Genomic DNA, 25,775 nt, shown 5'->3' on the forward strand with positions numbered 1-25,775 from the left:
TATAGCAGAACCTTTAGGTTAATCAGGGAATCAAAAAAAAAAAATAGGGGACAAATCTCTGTCTACTATCTACTACTATATGCTTTCCATATAGAAATGATTCAACATGTTAATTTGATAAGAACTATCATCAATGAAAATTTTGGTGTAGTACATACTTCTTGTACTAATATTTTATCTTATTAAAATAAAATAGTTACGAGTAATATTATTATTATACTATATTTGACAGTAAACTAATGTATAATCATTATACTAGGCATACTAAAATCGTATTATAAGGTAAAACTATAAGCATACATAATAAACAATAATTTTAATTTTGTAAATTATTTAGTATACCTCATGCCACCTATTATTTAATTCATAAAAATTTAACAAGGTGACATCCTTAGCAGCCTATTAATACTAATTTTCTAATAACCAGACCATTGCTTATTCCAAATATTGGTATAAACTTATCTGGTTTAAAGCTCAGACTTGTTGATGTAGCAGAAAGACGTGCCTGTAACACACAAGTGGAATTCAACCTTGAGGTTAGAGGCTTCGTGCTGATGACATGTTATAAAATATAGCTCAAAGTAACAATATAAAATAAGGAAAAATAAGCTAATAGATATAGAGAGAAAGAGAGGAGAAAATTTCTTATTTCTTCTTCAATAGTGTATTTCTTCCTATCTATTACAAGGCTTTTATATAAGCATGAAAAGTGAAGAAAAATATGTCATTAAATATGTCATTAAGCATAGAAATATGTCATTGAATATGTCATTAAGTATTTGAGAAGATCATGAAGGAAGATCATCAAGAAAGAGTAGACATCCACCATAATTTGATTTTTCTTATAACATATTTTTCTTTTTCCAATTTTAATGCCCGAATCGTTGACACTATGAAGTAAATGATCATTAACACTTATTTCTTTATGCCGTTTAAGTACCTTTGATCTCCCTTTCACTTAAGTTTTATATGATTGCTTAATTAGTTAATGTAATTCTATTTTGCTTAATCAAAACAAATTAAATGCTTTTATAAGGTTACTGTAGTAAGTTAAGGTAGGAAGAAACTAAAGCAGTGATAAGGTTATGGATAAAGGTGCTCCACTGTGTGTGTTGGCATATATTGAAAAGAACATGATCTTCCTTACGTGGACTTGACGGTAGAATATTGCCTCACATATCACCCACTTTTTACAGTGTGCCATTATAAGCTTTCTAAATTTTACAGTGTACACATATAACATATATTTTGAAATGTTTGACTATATGTAATTCTACCGATTACCCTTAGATTATGTCCATCTATGTCCCTAGGAACTGTTGAAACAAAATAAATAATGAATTAAGATGTTCTTATAATTTACGTACTATTAAATCAAAAGAACTTTCTGCCAATGTAGAACGAAAAGCGAACCGTCACATATAAACATAACATGAAAGTATATGATACAGAAAGGCGAAAGCTACATCCTATAATTAATATGGTGAAGAGCCAAGGAGAACGTAACAATTTAAGTTTGATGAGCAAACTTGAAAAGAAATGTATAAACATTGTATTATCGGGAACTTGGTCTTATATAATTAGTTTTACGATAAATCAAGAAAATATAACACATGAGTTTTTTTAATAAATTTATTTTCTTCATTCAAGTTGAACCGGCTATAGAAGGTCATTTCTCGATAGGATATAAAACATCATATTCTATTAACGGTGATGCATAAAATATAAATATGAATTTGGAGGGAGTAATTTCTAATCCAAATTCCCTTGTTAATAAACATAATTATAAATTTTTATATTGATAGTGTATATAGCTTAAACGTAATCTAATACTCCGATTTGGATAATACATTACTTAATAAATTAATATAATAACATACTATGACATATTAAATGGAACTAGTAGTAGCTTAAATACTAGTAAGTAGTAACTATAAATGTAAATTTGGAGGGAGTAATTTATAGTCCGAATTGAGCTTAAAGTACTGAAATCCCCAATTTCCCACAAGTATAAAGAGTTTGAGGAAAATTAGAAGTAAGGTCATTGTGGTCCTCCTAGTAACGACTGTAACATGAGTCTTAGCTAATAGGCAGATAGAGCAATCACTGGCCTCTGAAATCTTCTTCTTTTTATCACTTTCAGAGTGGAAATCAGGGGAAATCGACTAACTTCGTAATGGGAAGTTCCTGCTTTCCCCAATCTCCCCTCTCTCATTCTCTCTTTTCTGCTTCTTCTTCATCATTGTGTTCTTCCCAATTAACGCCCTTGCTTATTTCCCCAAGAAATGCGCAAAATTGTAAAAAGAAAAGGCCAGCTACAATGTTATGTATGCACTCGGAGAATCAAAAGGAAGTCGATTTCTGTAGCAGAAGAACGATTCTTTTCGTGGGGTTCTCTGTTCTTCCACTTCTCAACTTGAGGGCAAATGCTGTTGAAGGCTTGTCAGTAGGTCAATCATTTTTCTTGATTCTTTCTTGCCCTTTATTTGGTTTGACATTACTTGCTCTGAGTTGAAAAAGTTATAGGGTTCTTTAGCTTCTTTTTATCTTTAAGTCAAAATGTGTTCTTTAATTTATAGAATCGGTGAATATGATAAAAGCTTCGGCCATTTCAGTGGCTTAATTGTGACCAGTACGAATTTCTTGAAGTGTTGCAATTTTGTATTTGGCAATAAATTCTGATTTATAGGATTTACGGCCATTGCCATTTAGTCTTTTTCCATCAGCTGGCACTTCGAATTAATGGCAATTATGATTGGATAATTTGGCGATTCTATAGGAAGATCTAAGGTGCAGTAGTATCCTGACTGTACTGTTTGCTAAAGGTATTTGGAAAGAATGACAATGTCATTTCTTTTCATATTCTTTTTTCCCTTTTATAAACAAGATTAGTTCTCTGAAGACATAACTGCTTACAGTTAATTTATATTTGTCCAGCTTTTATCTTTCTTCATTTGCAAATTTAGGTTGCCAATGCAATAATAGACTTCTACTTCAATCTAAGAGTACTAAGATTGACTTTCTTGTCAATAATTTCTGTCTCCAGATTTATATATTTGTTGCTCGATTGTTATTGAGAACCTTACATACTTGATTCACATGCTTTTTAGCGCAGTTCTTAATTATGTTCTCTCCTTAATGTTATATGGTGTCAGCTGAATTTCTAATTTTGTTTAAAGTTAATGAAATGCCAAGAAAGCGTTAGATTGCTTCCTTGGAACCTTATCTCGGCTTATAAAATAATCTATTCCATCATTCCTTTGTCAGTTTCTTATTGTAGCGTCACTCGATCCTCATCGCAACAGATGAAAGAGAAAGATCGAAAGAACAAACTGGGAATATGAGACTGCAAGATACTAAGATTGGGGTTACCTATGTGTCTTTGCTTTGTTCATCTGGTATGGTGGAAGTATGCACTTCTAAACTTTGGGGGTGAGGGGACAAAAAGTAGCAGAAGTACATGTTCATATCAAAGACCAATAGATAGCACAGCTTCTTTCCATAATTTTTTTTATCACTAGACCTTATTTATCAGAAGTCATTGCATTCAATCTCCTTTCTGTGTTTTAATTTTTTGTTTTGGTACCTGAGTAGTAATATCCAGCATATTGAAGATTAACAGGAACTATTGCATATGTTGTTTGTGGTTATGGTTAATATCTGAAAGTTCTTGCTAGATATTGTGCACTTGTATTTGGATTTGTGAAAGGTTTTTAACCTCTGATGCCTTTTCCAAAAACTGCCTAACTCTGCTCTCATCGTAACTCAGATTCTCAAGTAAAGGCACAGCCACAGAAAGAGGAAACAGAGGTCTGAATTTATGCCTAGCATCTCCTTGAGAAAAGATTGAGAAAGTGGATTTTGCTATAGCTTCATTTCTATATCATCATCAGCTTTATATGCTCTCAGTTTGAATGTTTTCTTGTAACCAGCAAACAATCCAAGGAAATGCAGAGAATCCCTTCTTTTCTCTACTTAATGGACTTGGAGTTTTTGGTTCGGGCGTGCTTGGTTCTCTTTATGCCTTGGCTCGAAACGAGAAGGCCCTTTCTGATGCAACCATTGAATCTGTAAGCTAGATATGTTCTTCTGTATATGTTCTGTTATATAAGTTTTCTGTAATTTTAAGTCTCAATGGACGCAGTTGGGATCTTAAAGCAAAGTGTTACTATCATCTTACTGACATTCTATATCTATTACATGGTACGATTACTTCTGAAAGTATAATGCCCTTGAGCAACATTTCTTAGCAGAGACTGCAGAATACAATGAAGGGGCAACTTGTCTAAATTAGTCGCAGTTTGGCCTGAACTTAACTTATTGCTAACAGTTTAAACATAAAACATCTGCAAGTGATCTTAACATGCTTAGACCATTAGCTTAAACTTTATTCTAAATTGTAAGAATATAGGCAGAAAGAATGAGTTTTAGTTTCTTGGGTTGCTTTTACTAATTAGGATCTGCTTTCATGTACTCAGATGAAAAATAAGCTGAAGGAGAAAGAAGCTGCATTTGTTTCAATGGAGAAGAAATTTGAGTCTGAGCTGCTGAACGAAAGAGAAGTTCGAAATAGTCAACTTAAGAGAGCAGGCGAAGAGCAGCAAGCTCTGGTTAACCAATTGAATTCAGCAAAGAGTACAGTAACTAACCTTGGTCAGGAGCTGCAAAAAGAAAAAAGATTTGCTGAAGAGCTCAAAGTTAAGATCGACGGCCTTCAAAATAACCTCATGCAGACGAAGGACGATAAGAAGAAATTGCAGGAGGAGCTTAAAGAGAAGCTTGATTTGATACAAGTTCTGCAGGAAAAGATAACTTTACTTACTACAGAGATCAAAGATAAAGAGGCAAGTCTTCAGAGTACCACCTCTAAAATAGCTGAAAAAGAATCAGAGGTAGATAAATTGAGCTCAATGTATCAGGAATCCCAGGATCAGCTGATGAATTTGACTTCAGAAATCAAAGAACTTAAAGATGAAGTCCAGAAAAGAGAGAGAGAACTAGAGTTGAGATGTGAATCAGAAGACAACCTGAATGTGCAATTAAATTCTTTGCTCGTTGAGAGAGATGAATCTAAAAAAGAGCTTGATGCTATTCAAAAGGAATACAGCGAGTTCAAGTCCATTTCAGAGAAGAAAGTGGCTTCAGATGCCAAGCTGTTGGGGGAACAAGAAAAGAGACTACACCAGCTCGAGGAACAACTTGGTACTGCCGTAGGTGAAGTAAGAAAAAATAAAGTGCTAATTGCTAATCTGACTCAAGAAAAAGAAAACCTAAGGAGAATGCTGGACGCTGAGCTGGAAAATGTAAGCAAGTTGAAGCTAGAGGTCCAGGTTACTCAGGAAACTCTTGAGAAATCAAGAAGTGAAGCTTCTGATATAGTAGAACAACTACAGCAGTCGAGGCATCTTTGCTCTAAGCTTGAAGCTGAGGTTTCTAAGCTTCAGATGGAATTGGAGGAAACAAGGACATTGTTACAGAAGAACATTGATGAGACAAAACGTGGTGCAGAGCTCTTAGCTGCGGAGCTGACCACTACTAGGGAGCTTCTAAAGAAAACAAATGAAGAAATGCACACCATATCCAATGAACTAGCTGCTGTTACTGAAAATCGTGATAACTTACAGACGGAGCTAGTTGATGTCTACAAGAAAGCAGAACGTGCTGTTAATGAACTGAAACAAGAAAAGAATATTGTCGTGACATTGGAGAAAGAGCTAACATTTTTGGAGGCTCAAATTACAAGAGAGAAAGAGTCACGGAAGAATCTGGAAGAAGAGTTGGAAAGGGCTACAGAATCACTTGATGAGATGAACAGAAATGCTTTTGCACTTGCAAAGGAGCTGGAGCTCGCTAATTCTCGTATTTCTAGCCTCAAAGACGAGAGAGAAGTGCTCCAAAAGTCTGTTTCTGAGCAGAAGCAAATTTCTCAAGAAGCCCGAGAAAACCTTGAAGATGCCCATAGCCTGGTGATGAAACTTGGCAAGGAACGCGAGAGTCTGGAGAAGAGAGCAAAGAAATTGGAAGATGAAATGGCATCAGCAAAAGGTGAGATTTTGCGGTTGCGGACACAAGTAAATTCGGTAAAAGCTCCCGTTAACAAAGAGGAAAAAGTTGAAGCTGGGGAAAAGGCAACAGTAACAGTGAAGAGAACAACCAGGAGGAGGAAGACTGCTACTCCTGCTTCTCAACAAGAAGGCTCATAATTTGCTGTTTCTGAAGTGACATATATCCTTCCTTTTTTCCTTGACTCATATTAATTGCAACGAGGGTAGATTAGTGGTTCATTATAGAAAACCAGAATGAGGATATTGCCTTTGTAAGAAACTTTCTGCAAGCTGTATTCTCAGTGAGTAAATTTCCAGGCGAGAAGTTGCACAAATAAATGAGATATTATTGTTGCAAGTACGAAATTTGGAAGGGATTGTATGATATCAATATGTAGAGTACTTTCTCAGTTCCCCTTGTCTAGCAGATTTAACATTTTTCCACTGTAATAAAAATGTACGAAAGTTGAAGGGATTGTATGATATCATTGTGTAGACTGTAGAGTACTTTCTCAGGTCCCCTTGTTTAGCAGATTAACATTTTTCCACTGTAATAAAAATGAAAATGCAGCTGATACCATCTATCTTAGAATTGAAAAATAAAGTGCATCAAAATTGCCTGACCACAGTGGGAGTCGAACCCACGACCTTTTGATCCGAAGTCAAACGCGCTAATCCACTGCGCTATGCGGTCTTCTTGTTACATGGTCCAATAAACATATTCTTGTTATCAGAATCCTTCAGCTACATTCTCAAAATCTCAACTGAAGTAGAACACCATCTCATTTGAAGTAGAACGCCATATAAATAACAATTTATTTGAGTTATATATTCTCATTTAATCTAGAATCGCTAGAACTTTGTATTTTCTAAAAGTGTTATATGAAGTCCATAAGTTTCTATCTGCATTAACAACTTGTTTGGCCAAATTACTAAAATCTGCTTATTTTGAGAAGTATTTTTTTGAAAAGTGTTTTTCAAAAAAGTACTTTTGGTGAGAATCGGTTTGTGTTTGGCTAATTAATTTGAAAAATACTTTTGAGTAGTAATTAGTGTTTGGCCAAACTTTTAAAAATTATTTCTAAGTGAATTTTTCTCAAAAGTGCTTTTTGGAGAGAAACTACATTTTTCTGCTTCTCAAACACTGCTTCCGCTTCTGCTCAAAAATATTTTTTTCCTTCTAAAAGCTTAGCCAAACACTAAACACAAAACAAAATAGTAATGTATCGGATTTTCATAAAACATGTATCGGATTTGTACTGAGTTTCTAACACAAAACAACCACAAATTTTATTTAAAAGGTAGTAATAATAATTTTACATTAAAAATAATAAGATGAAAGGAAGCATAAAGAAGAACTTTTACACAATACTCTAGGGAGGGAAAATAGGTGAAAATTAAGAGGATGATAATGCAACATTTAAAGGTGATTTCAAAGTGTTACTAAATATCTAAATGTGTATAGACTATTAATTTAGTAAGTTTAATTTGATTTTGCATGTCTCTTATTTTTTTAAAGTTTTGTTTTATCTTTTAGAAGTAATTTATTTTGATAATAAAGCAAATAGTACTACTATGTAATGTTTGGAAAATGAAAAAAAAATACCAGAAAGAGTTCAGGTGGAGACGCTGCCCCAAGTTCTCTCCAATTAGAACCGAAGTCATCGTTCGGTAATTGTTTTTACCAAATTTATACTCTTTCTTTTTCCCAGATTTGAAATTTAGATTTCGTTTTCCATCAGCTGGATTTCAAGCAACTCGCTTCGACCTGTCGCGATTAGGGTTTCTCCTTCTGTTTCCGATCCCAATTACTCATCATCCGTCGCTTTTAGCGCTATTAAATTAATTTTTACTTTCAATTCACTTCAATTGTCATTATCCGCTTGAACGCTGAATGAATCGACCTCAAGCAATTTATTGTAAAAAAACTCTGTGCTTTGAATTCTGATTCTATCAAAACAGTAGTTTGGTGCATATTCTAGAGGAATTGGAACAGTCATGTTCTATGGTACAGCGGTATGGGATCCGTGGCTTATTGTAGCGCAGATTGTGTGTTTACAATGCCTATACTATTTGACGCTGGGGATATTTTTGGCAATTCTTGTCGGGACTCGGGTTACTCGAATGAGTTTGGTCTATTTCTTTGATTACGCCACTGTTACTGCTTCCACCGTCACCGGATGGTGCGTCATTGCCGCATTTATTCTCACTTCACTTGCAGGGTGAGATTTCTGGTAACTTTTGTTTTCTTTTTCTGTCTTCTCTATTTAGGAAGCTTTTGTTTCAGTTCCCTCTTGATTTCCTTTGTCTTTTGCTGATCTAATCTAAATGATAGGATAATATTTGTATTTGCAATAACATTGGCATGAGATGATTTTAAATGGAGTAACGCTGTCTATGAGGATTCATATAGTTGACCCCAACTTGTTTGATATTGAGGCATAGTTGTGTTGTTGTTGTATAATATTCTTCATTCCAAATTTTCTAGCATAGATGTGTAGTGAAGAAAATAATTAAGTAGAATTGGCTGCTGAAATCAGTCTAATTTCCAGTGTCCATTTTGTATGATTATATATTTAGCTTGGGTTTGGTGAGCTTGTTGATACATAAACAGTGTAGCAGAAATAGGGGTTCAGTATTGGGAGTTTAAAGAAATGTCATCAGTGTTTTACAGCATGTTAATTTAATCTTTGACATTGAACTATTTAGCTGGTTGAATCGTTTTACTATATCTTCTATTCTTATGTTTGCAAAACCTAGAATTTGGGGGAAAGGGTAAAAGAAGGCTGAGGACTACTTACTCTAGGGAAGAAAAGGAATTGGAAATGTAACCTTAAATAAACCAGAGAAGGAGTGGACAATGAAATACCATGATACTTTTATCCCTCCAATTTGTACTTTAGTTCGATTCTTTTTGTGTAGTTGTTCTTACGCATGCTGGTCTCAGGTGAGAAAAATTATGTTCTGTAACGGTTACATAACTTCCTAGGAAATCTGGTTCAACATGCATAATTGAATATTTTTCTCTTTGCGATATGCAGAGCGGGCCTTTTACTTTATTTGATTGAGAGGGCAAAGAAGTGCTTAGATTTTTCGGCAACACTCTACATTGTCCATCTTTTCATATGTATTGTCTATGGAGGTTGGCCTTCTTCAATAACATGGTGGGTTGTGAATATTACTGGGCTTGCAGTGATGGCATTGTTAGGTGAATACTTGTGTATAAGACGTGAATTACTAGAAATTCCAATTACAAGATACCGGTCAAGTAAGCTCCTTTTCCTTAGTGGTTATAGAATAATTTCTGACTGAGAACAGCTTCTTTCGTTATTTCATCTCTCTCCATCTCACTGGCCTGAACACTATCACTTTGTTCTGCCAAGTGCCATCTTTCAACTTTACACATTATTTTATCTTCTCTCCAGGATCCTGATTATTGACGCTACCTTATTCTGTATTGTGTTAATGCTTTTTGTGTTTTATTTTGGATCATTTATCTTTATCGAAATTTTTGGATCATTTATTTAAATTCCAAGTTGAAGCACTTGAGTTAATATTTATGCTATAGCTGTTTGGTTCTCACTGGAGGTCGGTTACACTTACACCTCATTTCTCTTCACCATTCCATAGAGTATGAAGATCTTCGTCAATTTAACTATAGTAGTAAACTTTGTGAGTTTCCTCTTTCAAGGGTGGTCAGATTGCAGCTTGTCATAGTCATAGGCTAAAAATGAGATATTGTGTATGATTTATTAACTCCATCTTGTTCCTATCTGAATTATTTGGGTGCAAGAGGTAGTTGGTACTTGATGTCGTCATTCACTAAGTTTTTCAATAAATTAGAGCAGTGGTTGCACTAATAAATTTGTTAAATGAGAGTAAGGCAAAAAAAGGTGAAGGGGAGGTGAGGTTGAACTAGAAGAAAGTGGTACAGTTGAAGTTGATGGAACTATTTAAATTAAATAGTTCCATAAATTCGGGTGTCATCTGCATAAAGTAGATGTGTGATTTCCATACTATTTGGTGTCCTATTGTTCACCTTGAGCTTCAGAAAACAGGAGAAGAACATTGCCAGCTATTTGTTGCACTTCTGCTTCCGACTTTGCTTTAGTTATCTGTTAGGCTTGTGTATTGGAACTCTCAATTTGTACTGAGAGAAGATCTAAATTATGATTGGCAGGGTCAGTCAGAGAGGAGACAAAAGAAGATTTGGATGAGGGAATCCCTTTGTATAGTGTGGACAATATGGCTTGAAAGAAATTGTAGGTGTTCTGATGACAGGGAGGAAACCATTGCTTTTGTATGTAACAGATATATTCAGCATCTTATGATTTGGTTTAATGCATTTTTTTATTTTGACGCTGATGTTGTGCTGGAATTCTTAGATTCTCTCCAGATTTAAGGGATCTAATTCCAGTATTTTTGTACTGATGCAGTATCGTCTTGGTACTGTTGTTTTTTGAAATAAAATTATCTTTACTTATCAAAAAGAGAGTCTCAGTTTGACAACTATTTATTACGCATATCAGAAGAGCAACTCACCACTATGTGACTTTAGTATAGTATTTGATGCGCATCTATTGGAAGTTCACATGCCATACTGTGTGTATGAATACTAGATAAGGTCCTAATTCTGCTAGGTTGTGAGTTCGAGTCACTCCAAAAGCAAGGTGGGAGTTCTTGGAGGGAGGGAGCCGAGGGTCTATCGGAAACAGCCTCTCTACCCAGGGTAGGGGTAAGGTCTGCATACAAACTACCCTCCCCAGACCCCACTAGAGGGATTATACTGGGTTGTTGTTGTTGTTGTCCTAATTCTGCTAGTATGACTAATTTATTGAAATACATTAAAATGCGTAGATGTTTGACTGAGTTGAAACTCAATAGCAAGAACAAGTATCCTCTGATTTTATCATGGTGGCTTCTTTGTTTTCCAAGGAGAGGATCTTGGATAAGCTTGTGAGATCACAAGCTTGTCTTCTGATCTGACACCTGAAGCTTCTAGATGCAATTTATTTCCTTTTGGCGGCAGAAATGACAAATCGAATGTATTGGTAGATTGAAATGCTGAACAGGAAACAAGCTAAGCAGATCAGTGCTTAGCATTTTATGTACAAGCTAAGCAGAGTGAAATAGCATTTTGAATGAGATGACTGTGTGCTATAGTAGATTTCACACCCTCGGGAAGCATTTTGTTATTTGAACATTTTTAATGTTAAATTGCATGGTATGATGGTGTTGCACTCGATGTTCTTTTGTTAAGTCTTCTGATACAGTAATTGAAAGTTGCTTAATGCTTCTTGTTCCTCCTGTTCTTCTTCATGCTGGGACAAAGATATCCTATATTTGATTTTGTGGTCCATTGCAATCCTTTACTAAATTATATGGCCAATCCCCTAGGAGATTTTTATTTTTATTTTTACATGTTAAAGAACTGAAAATAAAATATAGGATATCTTTGTATGATTATTTTCTTCTATTCAAATTGTAAAGGGTTATGTTGTACCATTTCCTTCAAATGAATGGTTTGAGCTATGAATATAGGAGGATGACCAGAGTGCTAGCCATAAGCTCTCCACTCCGCCCCTTCTGCCTCTTCCAATAAGAAGAAAAGAGGAAAGAATATACTAAAGGGTAAATAGGTAAATAAATACTTATGTGGTAATTATATGATTGAATATGTTCACTGTCGTTTTCCTTGTAGAATAGGTACATTCTCCTGTGGCAGATCATCATCATCACTAACCTCTAACATTCTCTTAGTGATGTTAATGTCAGCACAAGGTCCATATGCCCAGCTACAAACCATAAAATAAAGCAGATTAAACGCTGTCATAATAGCAAGAAACCAGTAGTAATATTCATAGTGACCCTTGTTGATACTGCTTGAAACGCAACTCTCTTTCTCATCTCCTTTAGTATACTTATCCACAGCACTCAGGATTACACTTGCTAACAGATTTGCCACTGCCATTCCTAGTCCTAAGAGTGCAGACGCGAGACTTGACATACTCCTCGGGAGCTCAGAATAATAGAACTCTGTTTGGCCGATTGCACTGAATGCCTCTGCTATCCCATTCAAACTGTTTTGCAGTATGAGCCACATTGCTGACATTGCCACCAAACCTTCAGGTTTGTTGAAGAGCCCTTGATCGATTGGTCTTCTTCGTCGAACATGTTCCACAATACCAGAGACTAACATGGACATGCAAGAGATGAATATGCCAATTCCCATTCTGACAATAGGTTGTAGTCGAACTGGTCTTCCCCTGATCATCGATGCCAAAGGAAGGATCACGCGGTCATAGAGAAAAACCCAAAGTGTTAATGCTATCATCAAAAACATACCAAATGAGCCAGCTGGAATTTGAAATTTTCTCGTTAGATGTCTATCCATGGATTGAGCTTGTAGCAAAGGGAATGACGCTTGGCTTAAGTTTATTGATATCATGATCCCCGTCGACCACAATGGCATGACTCTAATGAGGGCTTTTAGCTCCTCAACTTGCTCTACTGTGCAAAGGTTCCATGGATTGACCGCAACTCCATTTGGCTTAACATCTTCAGGGGTCTTAATAATGCAAGCTTTGTTTAAGTATCTCAATTTCTCCGTTGGCACTTGAAGTTCTGAACCATTACTGTGAAGGTAATCAGAATTCTGAATAGGGTATGGGAGTTTCCTATTCTTGTAGGCAACCACAATTACTTGAATAAAGCTGCCAAACAAGTTTGAGCGAACCTTTTGCTTGATATAAAACGGAGAAGCAAGGAAGAAAAACAGCGCGGATAAGAACATGAGAATTGCAGGAACTCCAAAACCTATTTTCCAGCCCATCTTATCTTGAAGGTAAACGATACCCGTCAATGCAATCAGAACAGAGGCGATGGATGAAGCATAATATCAGGCAAAGAAGCTCTCCAACACCCTTTGGTTGTTGGGATTATCTCTCTTGTCAAACTGGTTAGCACCAAAGGCTAAAGAACATGGTCTTATACCACCAACACCAATTGACATGAGCAGAAATGAAAAGACCAAGAGCATGTATTGCGTTGTTGTGGCAAATTTACAAACCTGCCCTAATTGATCGCAAGGCGTTAGCCTTGCTTTCGGAATCATTGCTGTTAACCACAACATAGTTGTCCCCTGCAACAAAAAGTGCAAGTATAAGCAGAGGCAAATGCAGCCTAATATAGTGGGTTTAACTGAATCCAGTATTTCCACCAAATAACATAGATGTATATGTGAAAAACTAATAGCTTCAATGAATATACTTAGATCTAATATAATATGTTTAAATGTTAAGGACCTTAAAGGTTGAACCGTTATATCTAAATCCTGAATTAGCCTCTCTGGCATTAAGATGTTGAAGTTGGTAAATTAACTACGATTGTCTTGTCTTATGGGTGACCACATCTTTGCATTTTGCTAACGAGGGGGTGGGGGTGGTGGGGTTTAACTAATTGAACTGCTGCATTTATATCTTCTTCAGCTTGTGGTTATGGCCTTAAGGGACAACATACCCCTAGACATTATTGGAACACTGTTGCCCTTTCAGTGTAAGGCCATGCAATCTGCCAATCACCGAGATTTACTATCGGAGATTTAGAAAATAGTACTATAATATATTTACGGCTAAGAACCTTAAAGATTGAACTTATAATATAACTCCACGTTCATGACCGAAATGTAAATTACCAGGAAACTGAAGATGGAACCAAGGCCAATGGTGACGAAACGACCCAGATATGAATCAGCAACAAAAGCACCAACTAAAGGCAAGAAATTAGTAGCTGCTGACCAGAAAAACAGTAAATTTTGAGCAGTAGTAACCTCCATCCTATAATCTTTCATTAGATAAAATGTCATATTGGGTAAAAGCCCATAGCTTGCCACTTTCTCCAATGCCTCATTTGCTATTAACATAAAACCAAGAAACAAAAGAAAATTAATTACATGCATATCCAGAAATAAAGAAGTAAAAAAAAAAAAAAAGAGAACAAGAAATGGCACCTATAATAAAAGGCATGGTAACGAGGCCACCCTTTGGTCTACTTTTAATTGGAATTGAAGAAGAATGAGAAGAAGTTTGCTGCTCCTGATCTAAAGAAAGCATCTCTGTCAAATCCTGCTCCATTTAACTACTGGAAATTAAGCAGCAGCAGAGGAAGAGGAGCTGAGACTGTGTTTTAATTGTATAAATGTGACTCTCACATATAGGTGTTAAATTCAATTATTAATATCCCTCGTTTTCCTTCACTTTCCTCTATCCTCGAACCGTTGGCGAATCCAATAAATTCAATAAACGTGTTCAAATTTCTTTGTCTGTGGGTTATGCAAGGGTGTTCAAAGTCTATTTTTAATCAATAACAAGTACTCCCTCCGTTCACTTTTACTTAGCATGTATACTAAAAATAGATTTTCATTTTTACTTATCATTTTACGCATATCAAGAGAAGATAAAATTTTTTTCCTGTTATACCCACATTATTTATTACTCATTTCAAATCATTTTCTCAAATCCAATAAAATATGCATCAATTAATATGGGTATCATGGTAAATTATGCACTTTATTTATTATTTTTTAAGGGGCGTAAAAAGTCAAAACGTGCCAAATAAAATTGAACGGAGGGAGTAATATTTTACCTTATACGTAGTATAATTTTTCGGCGAAGGGTGATCAACTATTGGGCCAACATAGCTTCGCCCCTACCTCCAACATAATCGAAATTTAACTAGAAATATTTCTAAAACTAGTTTTTCAATTTGGGATGAAATGCTTCAAGTTGAAGTAGAAATAAATGATAAACATTTACAAAATAAATATCGAGTTACAAATAATGTATATATGTCTGAACGCTTAAGTCTTCATTTGTTTCGGTTTTCCCTTCGGTAAATTTCAATTCAATAAATACTTAGAGTGGATTCACCATGAAAATTACACTTGCCGTCCTCGAAAGAAAAAAGGAATAGGGGATTAACGTTTACAATATATCCAATGTGGGTTAGCCACGTGATTAAGGAATTATTACAATTCAATTAAGTCACCTTTCATTCATTTTTTTCTTTTTAGAATTCAATTTAAGTCAACTTAACCTTTCATTCATTTTTGCCATGTGAATGGCCCTATCTTGTATTTTAAGGCTTTTTGTGCTATACCCCGTATTGAGAAAGACCGCTCTCCTATATAGAAATACTACATAAGGCCTCCTTAGTCTGCCTGATTCAAATACCATTTTATCCTACCTAAATCACTATCCCCCTCACATTATATTTTCGTGAAAGAAATAAGAATTGCTTGTCAAGAAAAAAAGGAAAAAGAGTCCATTTTGCTCGTGAACTATTGGAAATAGAATAATTATGTCCATTAGGGGTACATAGCTCGGGTTTGTTTGGATTTTGCAATTATCAAACCAAACTAATTGTATTGGGTTTTTAAATCTATAAATCAAACTAAACCAACAAAAGTCGGGTTTTTCAATATCGGTTTTTCTCAGATTTCTCGATTTTTTCGTGTTTTTCGGGTTTTTTTCTAATAAACTTATGCTCCAAATATTTCTTTAGTCCTAAAAATATTTTACCAATAACAACCATGTTTTTATTTTTTAGCATTGACCTCAACTATGCTAGGTAATAGGTTGTATGGTTCCAATTTCAGTTCTAGAAAACTGATGGAAACTTTAATCAATCATACATTCTCTTCCAAAGATAATCTTTTTAAAGGAACATATAGAGAAGTCCTTTATAGAATATTTGCACATCCACAAGATCTGGTACAGACGACGATCAACAAACTCCTCAAATTTCCTTACTTTCTCATGTTTAATAGTGTCCATTGCAATCGCATCCGGAGACAGTTAAATAGTCACAATTTAGTGGAGAAGAGGCAAAATGGTTTCGATTGTTTTAGTGTTTTAGAACTAGTTTGGGACTTAGTCTAGTTCTGCTTTAGAACTAGTTTTTGGTTTGGGTTCAATTATTCTTTTATGGGCCAGATAAAAAAAAAATATTTACATGGGCTATATAACCAACATAAAATATTATGTTAAATACAGAAATTATAAAAAAGTTAAGAAATATTTATAACTTACATTCTAATAAATATTTTTATCTATCTAATATATAAAATATGTATACATGTAATGTCGGATTGGTTTGGTTTCGGTTTGATTTTTTTTTAGTTAATATCAAACCAAACCTATTATGGTCGGGTTTTATTTTTCAATATCAAATCAAGTCAAACCAAACCACTAGTAGGTTTTTTTTTCGGGTTGACTCGAATTATCGGGTTGGTGCGGGTTATCAGGTTCGTACCCCCTAATGTCCATCGTTAGCTAAATAGCCCAATTGTGCCCCTCTCCACTAATGTTGATCCACCTTAGATAAAATCCACTTAAGAAGATATTTCTTTGCCTAGATATATATTTTGGGTGGGAAAGATGGTATAGATGGAAATAAAATGTTCAGAGTTTACCTTTGGGGTGGTGACCTTGAAATCAATAATGGATGAAAAAGATGGAGAAGAAGGGTTCTTTTTGTTGATGACATGGATTTGATGTGTTATTCACGTCACATGTAAGATTGGAGGTGTTTAAAATAGTAATCTTAAACACGTTCATGTGTCTAGATGATAACTCGTGAAGTTAGAGGGCTAGAATAGAATTCCGTATAAGTATGAGGTGTTTATTTCCTAACCCATACTAAATGATAATTGATGAATTAGATTGATACAAAACGTTACATCAAAGTGTAAAATTGAATGTTTACTTTCTCTTCATCAATTTAGTTGACTTGTTAGTTTTTCTGATAGTTTAATTCTAACTCTGAACTCGGCAGTTGAAAACAATAAAATATAGCGTTTAAAAATACTATGACTTAACTATATATTTCTTCCATAGTTCTTCAATAGAAGTTATAGTAATAAATTGTTCTTTGCACTAGACAACACACCTCAACAACAAATTAATTCCAAGTTTGAGAAGAACACCGAAGATGTTTTCATTTTATTTTTCCTTATTGATGAAGATTAAAAAAAGAAGAAGGAAAACTAACGGTTTGTTTGGATGATTGTTACGTATTATATTATATCATAGTGTTACTTTAAGAAGCAAAGAGATCGAGTATTATATTATATCATAGTGTTACTTTAAAGAAGCAAAGAGGACGAGGTACGAAAAGAATACTTTGCTGATTGTAGTTCTTAGTTTCTTCTTGTTACCGAAAGAGAGAAAACAAAGGGAATAGAAGAAGAGAGGAAAAATAAAAATTTCATTTCTTTCTAGATACTGTACAAAAAACGATAATCCAACTTTGATTCAAGCAAATGATTTCTCTTCATTCTAGATCAAGATAAATATTATACATCAAAATCTCTTCTTAGAAGAGCTTAACCCAAAAAAGCAAGTTACACCAAAACTTCAGAGTATTAATTCTGCTGGTCTCCGACCAAATCTTATGTATAGTATTAGTAATTCATGGTTCAGTCTTCCAAGAAGATGAAATATCGGCCACAGCTTCAGAAACTGTTAGATATAATCCGTCTAATCCAAAGGCCTCAAGAGCATGCGAGTTATGCAGCTTTTCCATAACGTTTCCAACTGGATTTGCCAGCACGAGCTGAAGCAGTATACATCAAAGCATAAACGAGCAAGCAAAGAACGGATAGCGCGATTCTGCAAATAAAAGCTTGACACAATATAATTGACAGAATGTTTACCTTAAGTGATCTTTTCTCAAGTATCCTTCTGAGTTCACATATTGTATCAATGCCACTAGTGTCTATAGCTGTCACAGCTGCAGAAGGATAACCCCATAATTTCGTTACTAGACGTGTAGATTACTAGTGAAAGAAAACATGAGAAGATGTGTTTTCTTTTTCAACCAACCTGTCATGTCAAGAATTACACATTTGATTGCAGTTTCTTTTTTGACTTCTATCCTCTCTTCCTCTTCCCGAATCCATCTCAATGTCCTGTAATTACAATTGCTTGATACAACTGTGATGTAACACAAATTTAACAACTTTACTACTTCACTTATTATTGTAGAAAGTTAAACTTACCTTTCTTGTAGGTAGGTAGAATTTGCAAAGTAGAAAGGAGCCTCAACAGCTATGATAAGGAAAGAAGGAATCCTAACAGCTGCGCTATATCTGCTTAGGCTTTGAAATGATTGAGTGCCAGGAATGTAGCCCAAAACATTAGTATTTGGCCTTGTAACATGCAATAGGATCTTGAAAACTGAAACACCAACCTGAAATTTTTTTCATGAACAAAATTAGAATATATTATTAAACATGAGAAGTAGAAATTTCAAGGCATCCGAGAGTATGTCAGATTTATGAGGAGAAGATTACTGCTATTGCTAGGCCAAGAGGCACTGAGATGAAAAGGACACCGAAAAAGGAAGACAAGCAAGCCACAAAATCTAGTTTGTCAACTTTCCATAAACGGAATGCAGCTTGATAATCAATTAGGCCGATCACTGCTGTTATGATAATTGCTGCCAAGATGAGGTTAGGGGTGTAATGGAACAGCGGCATGAGAAACAGCAGGGTGATAAGCACAGTTGCCGCCATTATTATATTTGAAACGACAGTTTTTGCTCCAGCATTGTAATTTACAGCAGATCGAGAAAATGATCCTGCAAAATTGAATTTTAGTTGGAATAAGAGTAAGAGGAAACTTAGCAAGCTTTAGTTACAACTAAGAATAAGAGTGTTGCTTGGGTTGTACCTGTAGTGACAAAGCAGGAAGCACAAGAGCCAGCCATGTTCATAAGTCCGATAGCTATCATTTCTTTGTTACCGTCAACTTGGTAATTTTGCATAGCAGCAAATGTCCTTCCTACCGCTATCCCTTCCTGCAGGGCTATGTCGATCACAAATCTCCTCTTTTTCTTTCTTTGAGGAATAAAATGCTGGTAGTAGTAGTTAGTATTCACTTACTGTGAGCGATAAGACTCCAGTTACAATGCCAGTTTTGATAGCAAGAGCGAGATGAGGGCCACTAAAATGTAACATGTTCAATGATGGTGGATTTATCCCCTTTGGTAGGTGTCCAATCTACAACAAAAGAATCTTTAGTCTTTTCCGCCTAAATTTAAGGGATGAAACTAGAAATGATGCATGTTACTCACAGTCTGAATAGTCTTGGATTTAAGTAGGAAAACTATGATAGTTGAGAGAATAACGGATACTAACGGAGCTGCTGCTGAAATCCAGAAAAGTTTCGGTTTCCTAGTACTCTGTCATTAATTAGAAAATGATCAATAAGGAGATGAACATGAAGCAAAAACTTTCTCATTCACATAAACCAAAAACTTACGATTTGCCTTGTAGCCAGCAAGAAGATGAGAAAACTAACACCCATAACAATGGTTTGCCAAGACCACTGCAAACAGATGTTGCAGAGTTACAATGACAATTTTATGCCTTCAATATTATCTCAGAAGAGCACAATGTTGGAGGAAACTTCTAACCTCATCTTTGTGCGTGAAAACAGAAGACAAAACAGGAACTATTTGCATCTGGTTTGTAAAGTGGGATATCCCTAGCAATCCTTTCAGTTGTTGCAAAGAGACAATGACCGCTGCACCAGCCATGAACCCTAGTAGAGTCGCCTTCGAGAGAAAATCAATGATGAATCCTAACCTGCAAGTCATGGAATTTAAGTCAATTTCCTTATGATTAAACTGCAGTAAATTCAGCAGAACCCAATAATTCGTAAATCATAAGAGCAAATCAGTTTGAGGAGCTAATCTTATGTGTGAAAATCAAGTGATTACTTTACAAGTATAGATTGTTATGACATACAAAGTCACAAGTGAAAATCAAACAGTTTCATGATCTCCCCCGGGGGAAAACAAATACTCCTGATTTATGAGTTACTAACTTGAAATTTTTACCATCAAGGCTATATGACATTAGTGCATAGGTCTCATATGTTGATAATTCTTGGTCAGGTAAAATTTGAGGAAAATATTTTTCAAAATATGATTACTGCCTTACTGGTTAATTGAGATTCTGAAAAGTGCAGGTAAATATATTTAGTTTCATTTTGTCAACCTTGGAATCAACAACCTTTTCCTTTCTATTCTTTTTCCAAAAATCATCTGTACCTTTTTCTTCTTTTTTTTTTTCGAATTCTCAGCAAATGTTCCCAATGTTTTTAAATGATTCTGTTGGTATATCTTTTTCTAAAAGTTTGTTTCTACTTTGCTATCTGCTACATTATAGCATTAACTTTAATTAACAGTAACATTGATATTGGGAATGGGAAAGTTTGCTAGAGCAATTCTATTCTTCATGAAGTAAAGAAAATGAGGAAAAAAAGAACTTAGTGTAACACTGTTTATACACAATAAAAAATGTAATACAAAAAGTTCATGAACAGAGTACTATACCTGAAAAACCCCAATGAAGCTTGCAACAATCCAGCAAAAAGTGTTGCTGTGAAAGCAAGTTGAAGGTATAGAATTGGCTCTTGGCTGTATGAAACTGCTTGGCTTAACATTGTTCCCATCACTAGTGATGCTATAGATACTGGACCAACTGCTAAGTGTCTTGAACTTCCCAAAATTGAATATATTAATGGCGGCACAAAGCTTGAATCTGTTTCTCAAAAATCCATTCCACCTTTAATTAATTACTTACTCCATAATTTAGTTAACACTACAAGAAATGAAATTTTTAGTGACGACTCTACGCGTCAATAACCTTAGTCGCCACAAAAGTAAGGGTTCCACGCACGAGCAAAAGAAGGAATTTTGTTAAAGGTATTCAAAGATTTTATATATACATGTATAAATAGTCATATTTGACATATATATACACAGTATAATTTTTCGGTGAATGTTGTTCAATTTACTACCTCTTGACCAGAAATGAGAATATTTCATGGCGACTTTATGCGACCATTGCCTTAGTCGTCACAAAGAGTAAGGGTTGGCGAACCAAAGGAATTTCGTTAAGGGTGAACGTACAAAAGGTAATATTTGGCATATATATATATATATAGTTTAATTTTTCAGCTAAAGCTGTTACTCCCCGGTTTTAGTGGCGACTATCATGTTAAAATAGAGAAAGAAGAAAAAGAAAGATAAAAAGAGTGGCACTTACATAACCCAATAATGGGAGGCAAATTGGCAAGTTTAGCATAACTAATTCCTTGAGGAATAGCAAGGCTAGCAATGGTGAGGCCAGAGATTATATCAGACCTTACAAGTTTGAAACTGTACAGAGGACCCCATTCAAAAACAGGGAAGAAAAACTGAAGACCCAAAACAAATTTCCTCAACCCCGTTTGGTTCTTGAACTTGTGAAGTGGATCGTCGGGAAAGAAAATCTCCGACAACCGTTGCCGGAGTTTCTGAAAAGTGGTTCTGTACGGCGGCAAACAAACCTTATGTACACCTGAGGATTGCATTGACGAAGACGTTACCGCTTCTGTTTCTGTTGCATTGCATGACGAATCTTCCACTTTAATTGAATTTAATGTCATTTTTTTTTACAAGAAATTTGGTTCAAGAACGATAAGAAGTTGGGGCATGTGTTTGGGGTAGTTTCTGATTTGGATCAGAGACGAAAGAATCAGTTAATAACAAGCAGTTGATCTTTGGTTGTTTGAATGGAAAAGGACACACTCCCCTTTTTATACAAGAAAAGTTTAATCTCACCAAAACATTAGAAAAAATATACTACTGTAGTGAAATACTAGGGATAATTAAAATAATTGGATAAAATGGGTAGGGGTGCTAGTAACAACTTTGAGAGGACAAAATTTTATTTCTCTAAAAGATAGTTTTCTTTAACACTTTTATGTATTAATAATAAAACTAGAATTATCTAGAGCTAATAACATAATGGGTTAACCCTCTATTTTTATCCACTTAAATAATATAGAATTTTATTTGCAACAGAGTCCGAACATATAACGTGTACCTATGGATGGTGTTTAACGATCTTACATTATGATTTGAGATTCTATGACTTCAATTTCTTAACTTTTACCTAGCATTTATTTATAAAAAAAAAATTTAAAAAGGTACAACGTTTCAGATTTAGCTGAGATTATTTTTTTCTTCAAAATGGAAAGTGCATGGGAGCAAATGTAGGTTCAGGCATCTAGGGCATACCAACGTAATTATTTTGGGTATTATATGACTTTACTATATATTGGTATAGGATTAATTAAACAGGAAATTGGTTAATGAGTGGAGACTCTTGAATGGTTATTGAGCAATTTAGGTAATTGTATCAAATGAGGGTGAGGCTTTTTTGTTATTAACATTTTGTGAGGCAAAGCGTAGCTAGTCCCAAATTAAACCTAAATAAAAGATAGTAACAATTATAGTAGGCTAGCATTTTCTATGATGAATCGTTTGAATATAACTTGAGTACACAAAATTTATAGCGATGCAGATTTGTATAGCCAATTTCAGTTTATTAAGAATTGAGACATTTTTTATATTTTGAGTTGTGGCATTCGTGTATTTGAAATTGGGACTTTTTAAAAAAAAAATTGAGTTGATACAATATTTTGACATTTTTGCCTATTAGTTAGTGAAATAGGTGAGAATCATGAGAGGCTAGGACTCAAATTTGAGCGGGGACAAAAAACATTAGTTAGGTGATTCTTCTCATCTGATTAAGCTTTAGCGGATAATATATAGGTGCCTAAAGAATAGTCGAGGTGCGAGTTCAAGTAGCCCCGTCACTATTTTTATATAATAATAAAAAAGAAAAATAACATTGCAGTATTCATGTATGGTTTGAGAGGACTTGTTTTTTGGAGCTTCGCATGCAGTCATGACATCCCTCTCAAGTCTCACCAATTAACAAAAAAAATCTAATATTCATATTTATTGAAAAATCACTATAATTTTAACAAATATTAAATTCTAAATTCATAATTTCTTATGTGAAATAAATTCTTAAAATTCAATTATATGAAGTTTAAATTTTGAAGTGGCTCTATCCCTATATATTCCCTTCACATCTTGACGAAGTTTCCCAAACCGACCATTCTTTTTGTTGAAATATATTCTCATAAGATTTTCTTTTGGTTCTCAACTTCTAGAAACTAATGGTGGCACATATGCCATACAAAATTCAGATGATTCTGCAAAGTTTAAGTTGTGGAAAACTTTATATTTGAAGCCTTTACTGCTAGAAATATGAACATCAGTTCCAACTGGGGAGGTATACGTTTGAACAACGTTAATACAAATCTGGAATCAGCACTTATTCTGTTCACAGATATATAGTAACGCAATCAGATTTATACTCCTATTATATGTGATGCTACTGCCATGTGCCCCTATTCTTTTTGTGCCTTTAATTAAATAATATAATTAAGATCTCGACCAAAAAGGGAGAGAAAAAATACGTGAAGATTTAATTTACGATTTAATGCTTGATAAAATAAAATATCGTAGGATATCTATTCACATTTATCTGTACTATAACATGTTAATTTCATATAACAATTCACAGCCTAACTCATACCTCAAAATAGTGATGATTGTTTTTCAAGATCACGTAAGTAAATAATATCTTATTCTCTCACACTTAGGACCAGACGCTTTAACCTGAAAATCTAACTTCAAGTTAATCAACCTCAAAATTTAACTCATAAAGTGAAACCATGAAAATTGTCAAGACGATATTATAATTAGAAAATAACTCATTTCATCGACCAATTTGGCACCCTGAGCAATTACTAAAAATAGATGTAGAAGTGGCAATAGAGGCCATATTTTAATTTGGTCCATCCATTGCGGATTCTTGGAACAGTATTTATGATTTATAACTGTCTTGTCTTCTTAAAAAAATTGAGGATTTACATAGAGATTGGGAGCATCTACCACCCATTCGTCCAGGGCGGAGCTAGAGTATCGAGAGCGGGTTCGGCCGAACCCAATAACTTTGGTTTGAACTTTGTATTTGTGTTTAAAAAATCAATAAATATGTATACATTATTAATTTAGAACACAATAACTTTTAAAAAAAATTAGAATCCCAAACCCATAAGCTTGAAATCATGGCTCCGCTCTGCATTCGCCGCATATAAATTGTTAAAGACTGCTATTCGTTGTCCCCGTTATTTATGGTACTTCAAAATGATAAAGAGACAAGTATACAAAGTATTCAATTATTAACATATAGTACCAAAGATTAAAAGAATCAGCCGATGCAAAGATCATTTCTTCTGTCAATCAAATTAATGTGGCTTAATTCTAGTTTAATTTGTTCTCTCAAGAGGAGAATCATCTGCATTGTGCGATGAAAGCTTTTGACCTCCAAATTCCAATATTATTCTCCACTACTCATAAGAAGAAAAGATAGGTATTTAAAACATGACTAGTCAAATATTAAATGTATGTACCTTTAAATTTGATATGGAATAGAATTCTTAATTAAGAATAATAAAAGACTTTACTGCTTATAATTTAAATTTGAAATGAATATTTTATTAGGCGGAATGATTGACTTGCTAAGCTCATAAAGGGACTTGATGATCAGTAAGATTATGCTTTTACATGGGCGAATCTACGTTAAATGTTTGTGTCTCTTTTGATAATTTATCATCGTTCAAAATTTGCTTTATTAATTTTCGCATTATACCTATTACCTGATTATTTCCATCAACTAAGATTTTGGTTTGCACAGAAAAGTAGGTAAGTAGGGCTTATAGCTGGCAACATATTTTTCTTTGAAGAAAAGGAAGCGAATTGCGAGAAATGGAATTTTACCTAATTGATAGTTGCGCACGGGATCTATTTTACTGGCCTAAAGTTAGCATCATTAATTTGGCCAATTGGGATATATCTCACTAATTAAGAGTCGCTTATTCCTTTCCTCAAGTGGCAACTGGAAAATCATATACTTCATGTCCAAGGTAGAAGTTACATCACAAAGACTGAATTAGTAGTTATTGAACAAATTATGTGATCTTTTCAAATTTAATACAAAAACGCATGAACTACCTATTTGCACGTACGTACATTGGATGTGATCAAACTACTACTTTAGTAAACATTAAAAGTAAGCTAAAAAGTTTACATTATATTTAAGAGTGTTGCTATTTGGCCACACTCATAATAGCCCAACTATGACCACACCCACGCCCGTGAAATACCCTTAAAACTCTTTGATTTCATATTTGGCTTAATATGCATTATTTCCCTCCCAAATAAACTAATAACTATTGATTATCCCAAAACATTAATCCCATAAAATCATCATTCTCATGGGAAGATCAAAAGTCTTCGTATGTATATGTATAATGTTATGTATTTTTTTTTAAAAAAAATTTATACAGATGGGAAGATCAAAAGCCTTTGTATGTATACGTATATTGTTTTTCGAAAATTTATATGGTATATAAATTCGAGTAACCTTGAATCTTAAGTAGCAATTTTGATTATGAAATATTAATGAATTAAGTTATGTATTTTGCATATTTAGCCCCCTTTTAATAATCAATAGCTATTGACTAAGGTTATAGTCATATGGCCTATACTAATTACATCGTTGTGATTCATAGTTATAATGATCTTTTATATAATAGCCAATTAATAATTCCATTCATTAAGGTCATACGTATCGGCCACTAGTTATTCATAGCAACCATATAAGTCCATTGGCTAAGGTTATAGTCATATGACCTATGCTAATTACATTGTTGTGATTCATAGTTATATTGACCGTTTATATAATAGCCAATATATAAT

At 34.4% G+C, this 25,775-nt stretch overlaps 3 protein-coding genes, 1 non-coding gene and 1 pseudogene across 4 annotated transcripts; 2 read left to right on the forward strand and 3 right to left on the reverse strand.

The window, feature by feature from the left end:
• Nucleotides 1-2,044: 2,044 nt before the first annotated feature.
• LOC104107950 (MAR-binding filament-like protein 1-1) lies at nt 2,045-6,527 on the forward strand. Its single transcript, XM_009616886.4, has 4 exons — nt 2,045-2,450; nt 3,770-3,810; nt 3,933-4,070; nt 4,479-6,527. Exons 1-4 carry the CDS (start codon nt 2,177-2,179, stop codon nt 6,201-6,203), a joined length of 2,178 nt encoding a protein of 725 aa, XP_009615181.1. The 5' UTR covers nt 2,045-2,176; the 3' UTR covers nt 6,204-6,527.
• A 137-nt stretch (nt 6,528-6,664) lies between these two features.
• Nucleotides 6,665-6,738, reverse strand: TRNAR-UCG (transfer RNA arginine (anticodon UCG)). Its single transcript has one exon. It is a non-coding gene; the product is annotated as a tRNA-Arg (tRNA).
• Nucleotides 6,739-7,627: 889 nt separating this feature from the next.
• Nucleotides 7,628-10,534, forward strand: LOC104107951 (uncharacterized). Its single transcript, XM_009616887.4, has 3 exons — nt 7,628-8,266; nt 9,086-9,312; nt 10,225-10,534. The coding sequence occupies exons 1-3, from the start codon at nt 8,043-8,045 to the stop codon at nt 10,296-10,298; spliced, it is 525 nt and encodes a 174-aa protein (XP_009615182.1). The 5' UTR covers nt 7,628-8,042; the 3' UTR covers nt 10,299-10,534.
• Nucleotides 10,535-11,724: 1,190 nt separating this feature from the next.
• On the reverse strand, nt 11,725-14,156 carry LOC104107955 (protein NRT1/ PTR FAMILY 1.2-like; annotated as a pseudogene).
• A 3,135-nt stretch (nt 14,157-17,291) lies between these two features.
• LOC104107952 (probable sulfate transporter 3.4) lies at nt 17,292-21,669 on the reverse strand. Its single transcript, XM_009616888.4, has 12 exons — nt 21,160-21,669; nt 20,445-20,652; nt 19,521-19,692; nt 19,367-19,432; nt 19,179-19,286; nt 18,988-19,104; nt 18,776-18,902; nt 18,397-18,683; nt 18,103-18,293; nt 17,927-18,012; nt 17,758-17,834; nt 17,292-17,657 (listed from the first exon to the last, which is right to left on the reverse strand). Exons 1-12 carry the CDS (start codon nt 21,539-21,541, stop codon nt 17,514-17,516), a joined length of 1,965 nt encoding a protein of 654 aa, XP_009615183.1. The 5' UTR covers nt 21,542-21,669; the 3' UTR covers nt 17,292-17,513.
• Nucleotides 21,670-25,775: the final 4,106 nt, after the last annotated feature.

The sequence above is a fragment of the Nicotiana tomentosiformis genome, chromosome 3, assembly GCF_000390325.3.
Source record: "Nicotiana tomentosiformis chromosome 3, ASM39032v3, whole genome shotgun sequence".
NCBI classification, from domain to species: Eukaryota; Viridiplantae; Streptophyta; class Magnoliopsida; order Solanales; family Solanaceae; genus Nicotiana; species Nicotiana tomentosiformis.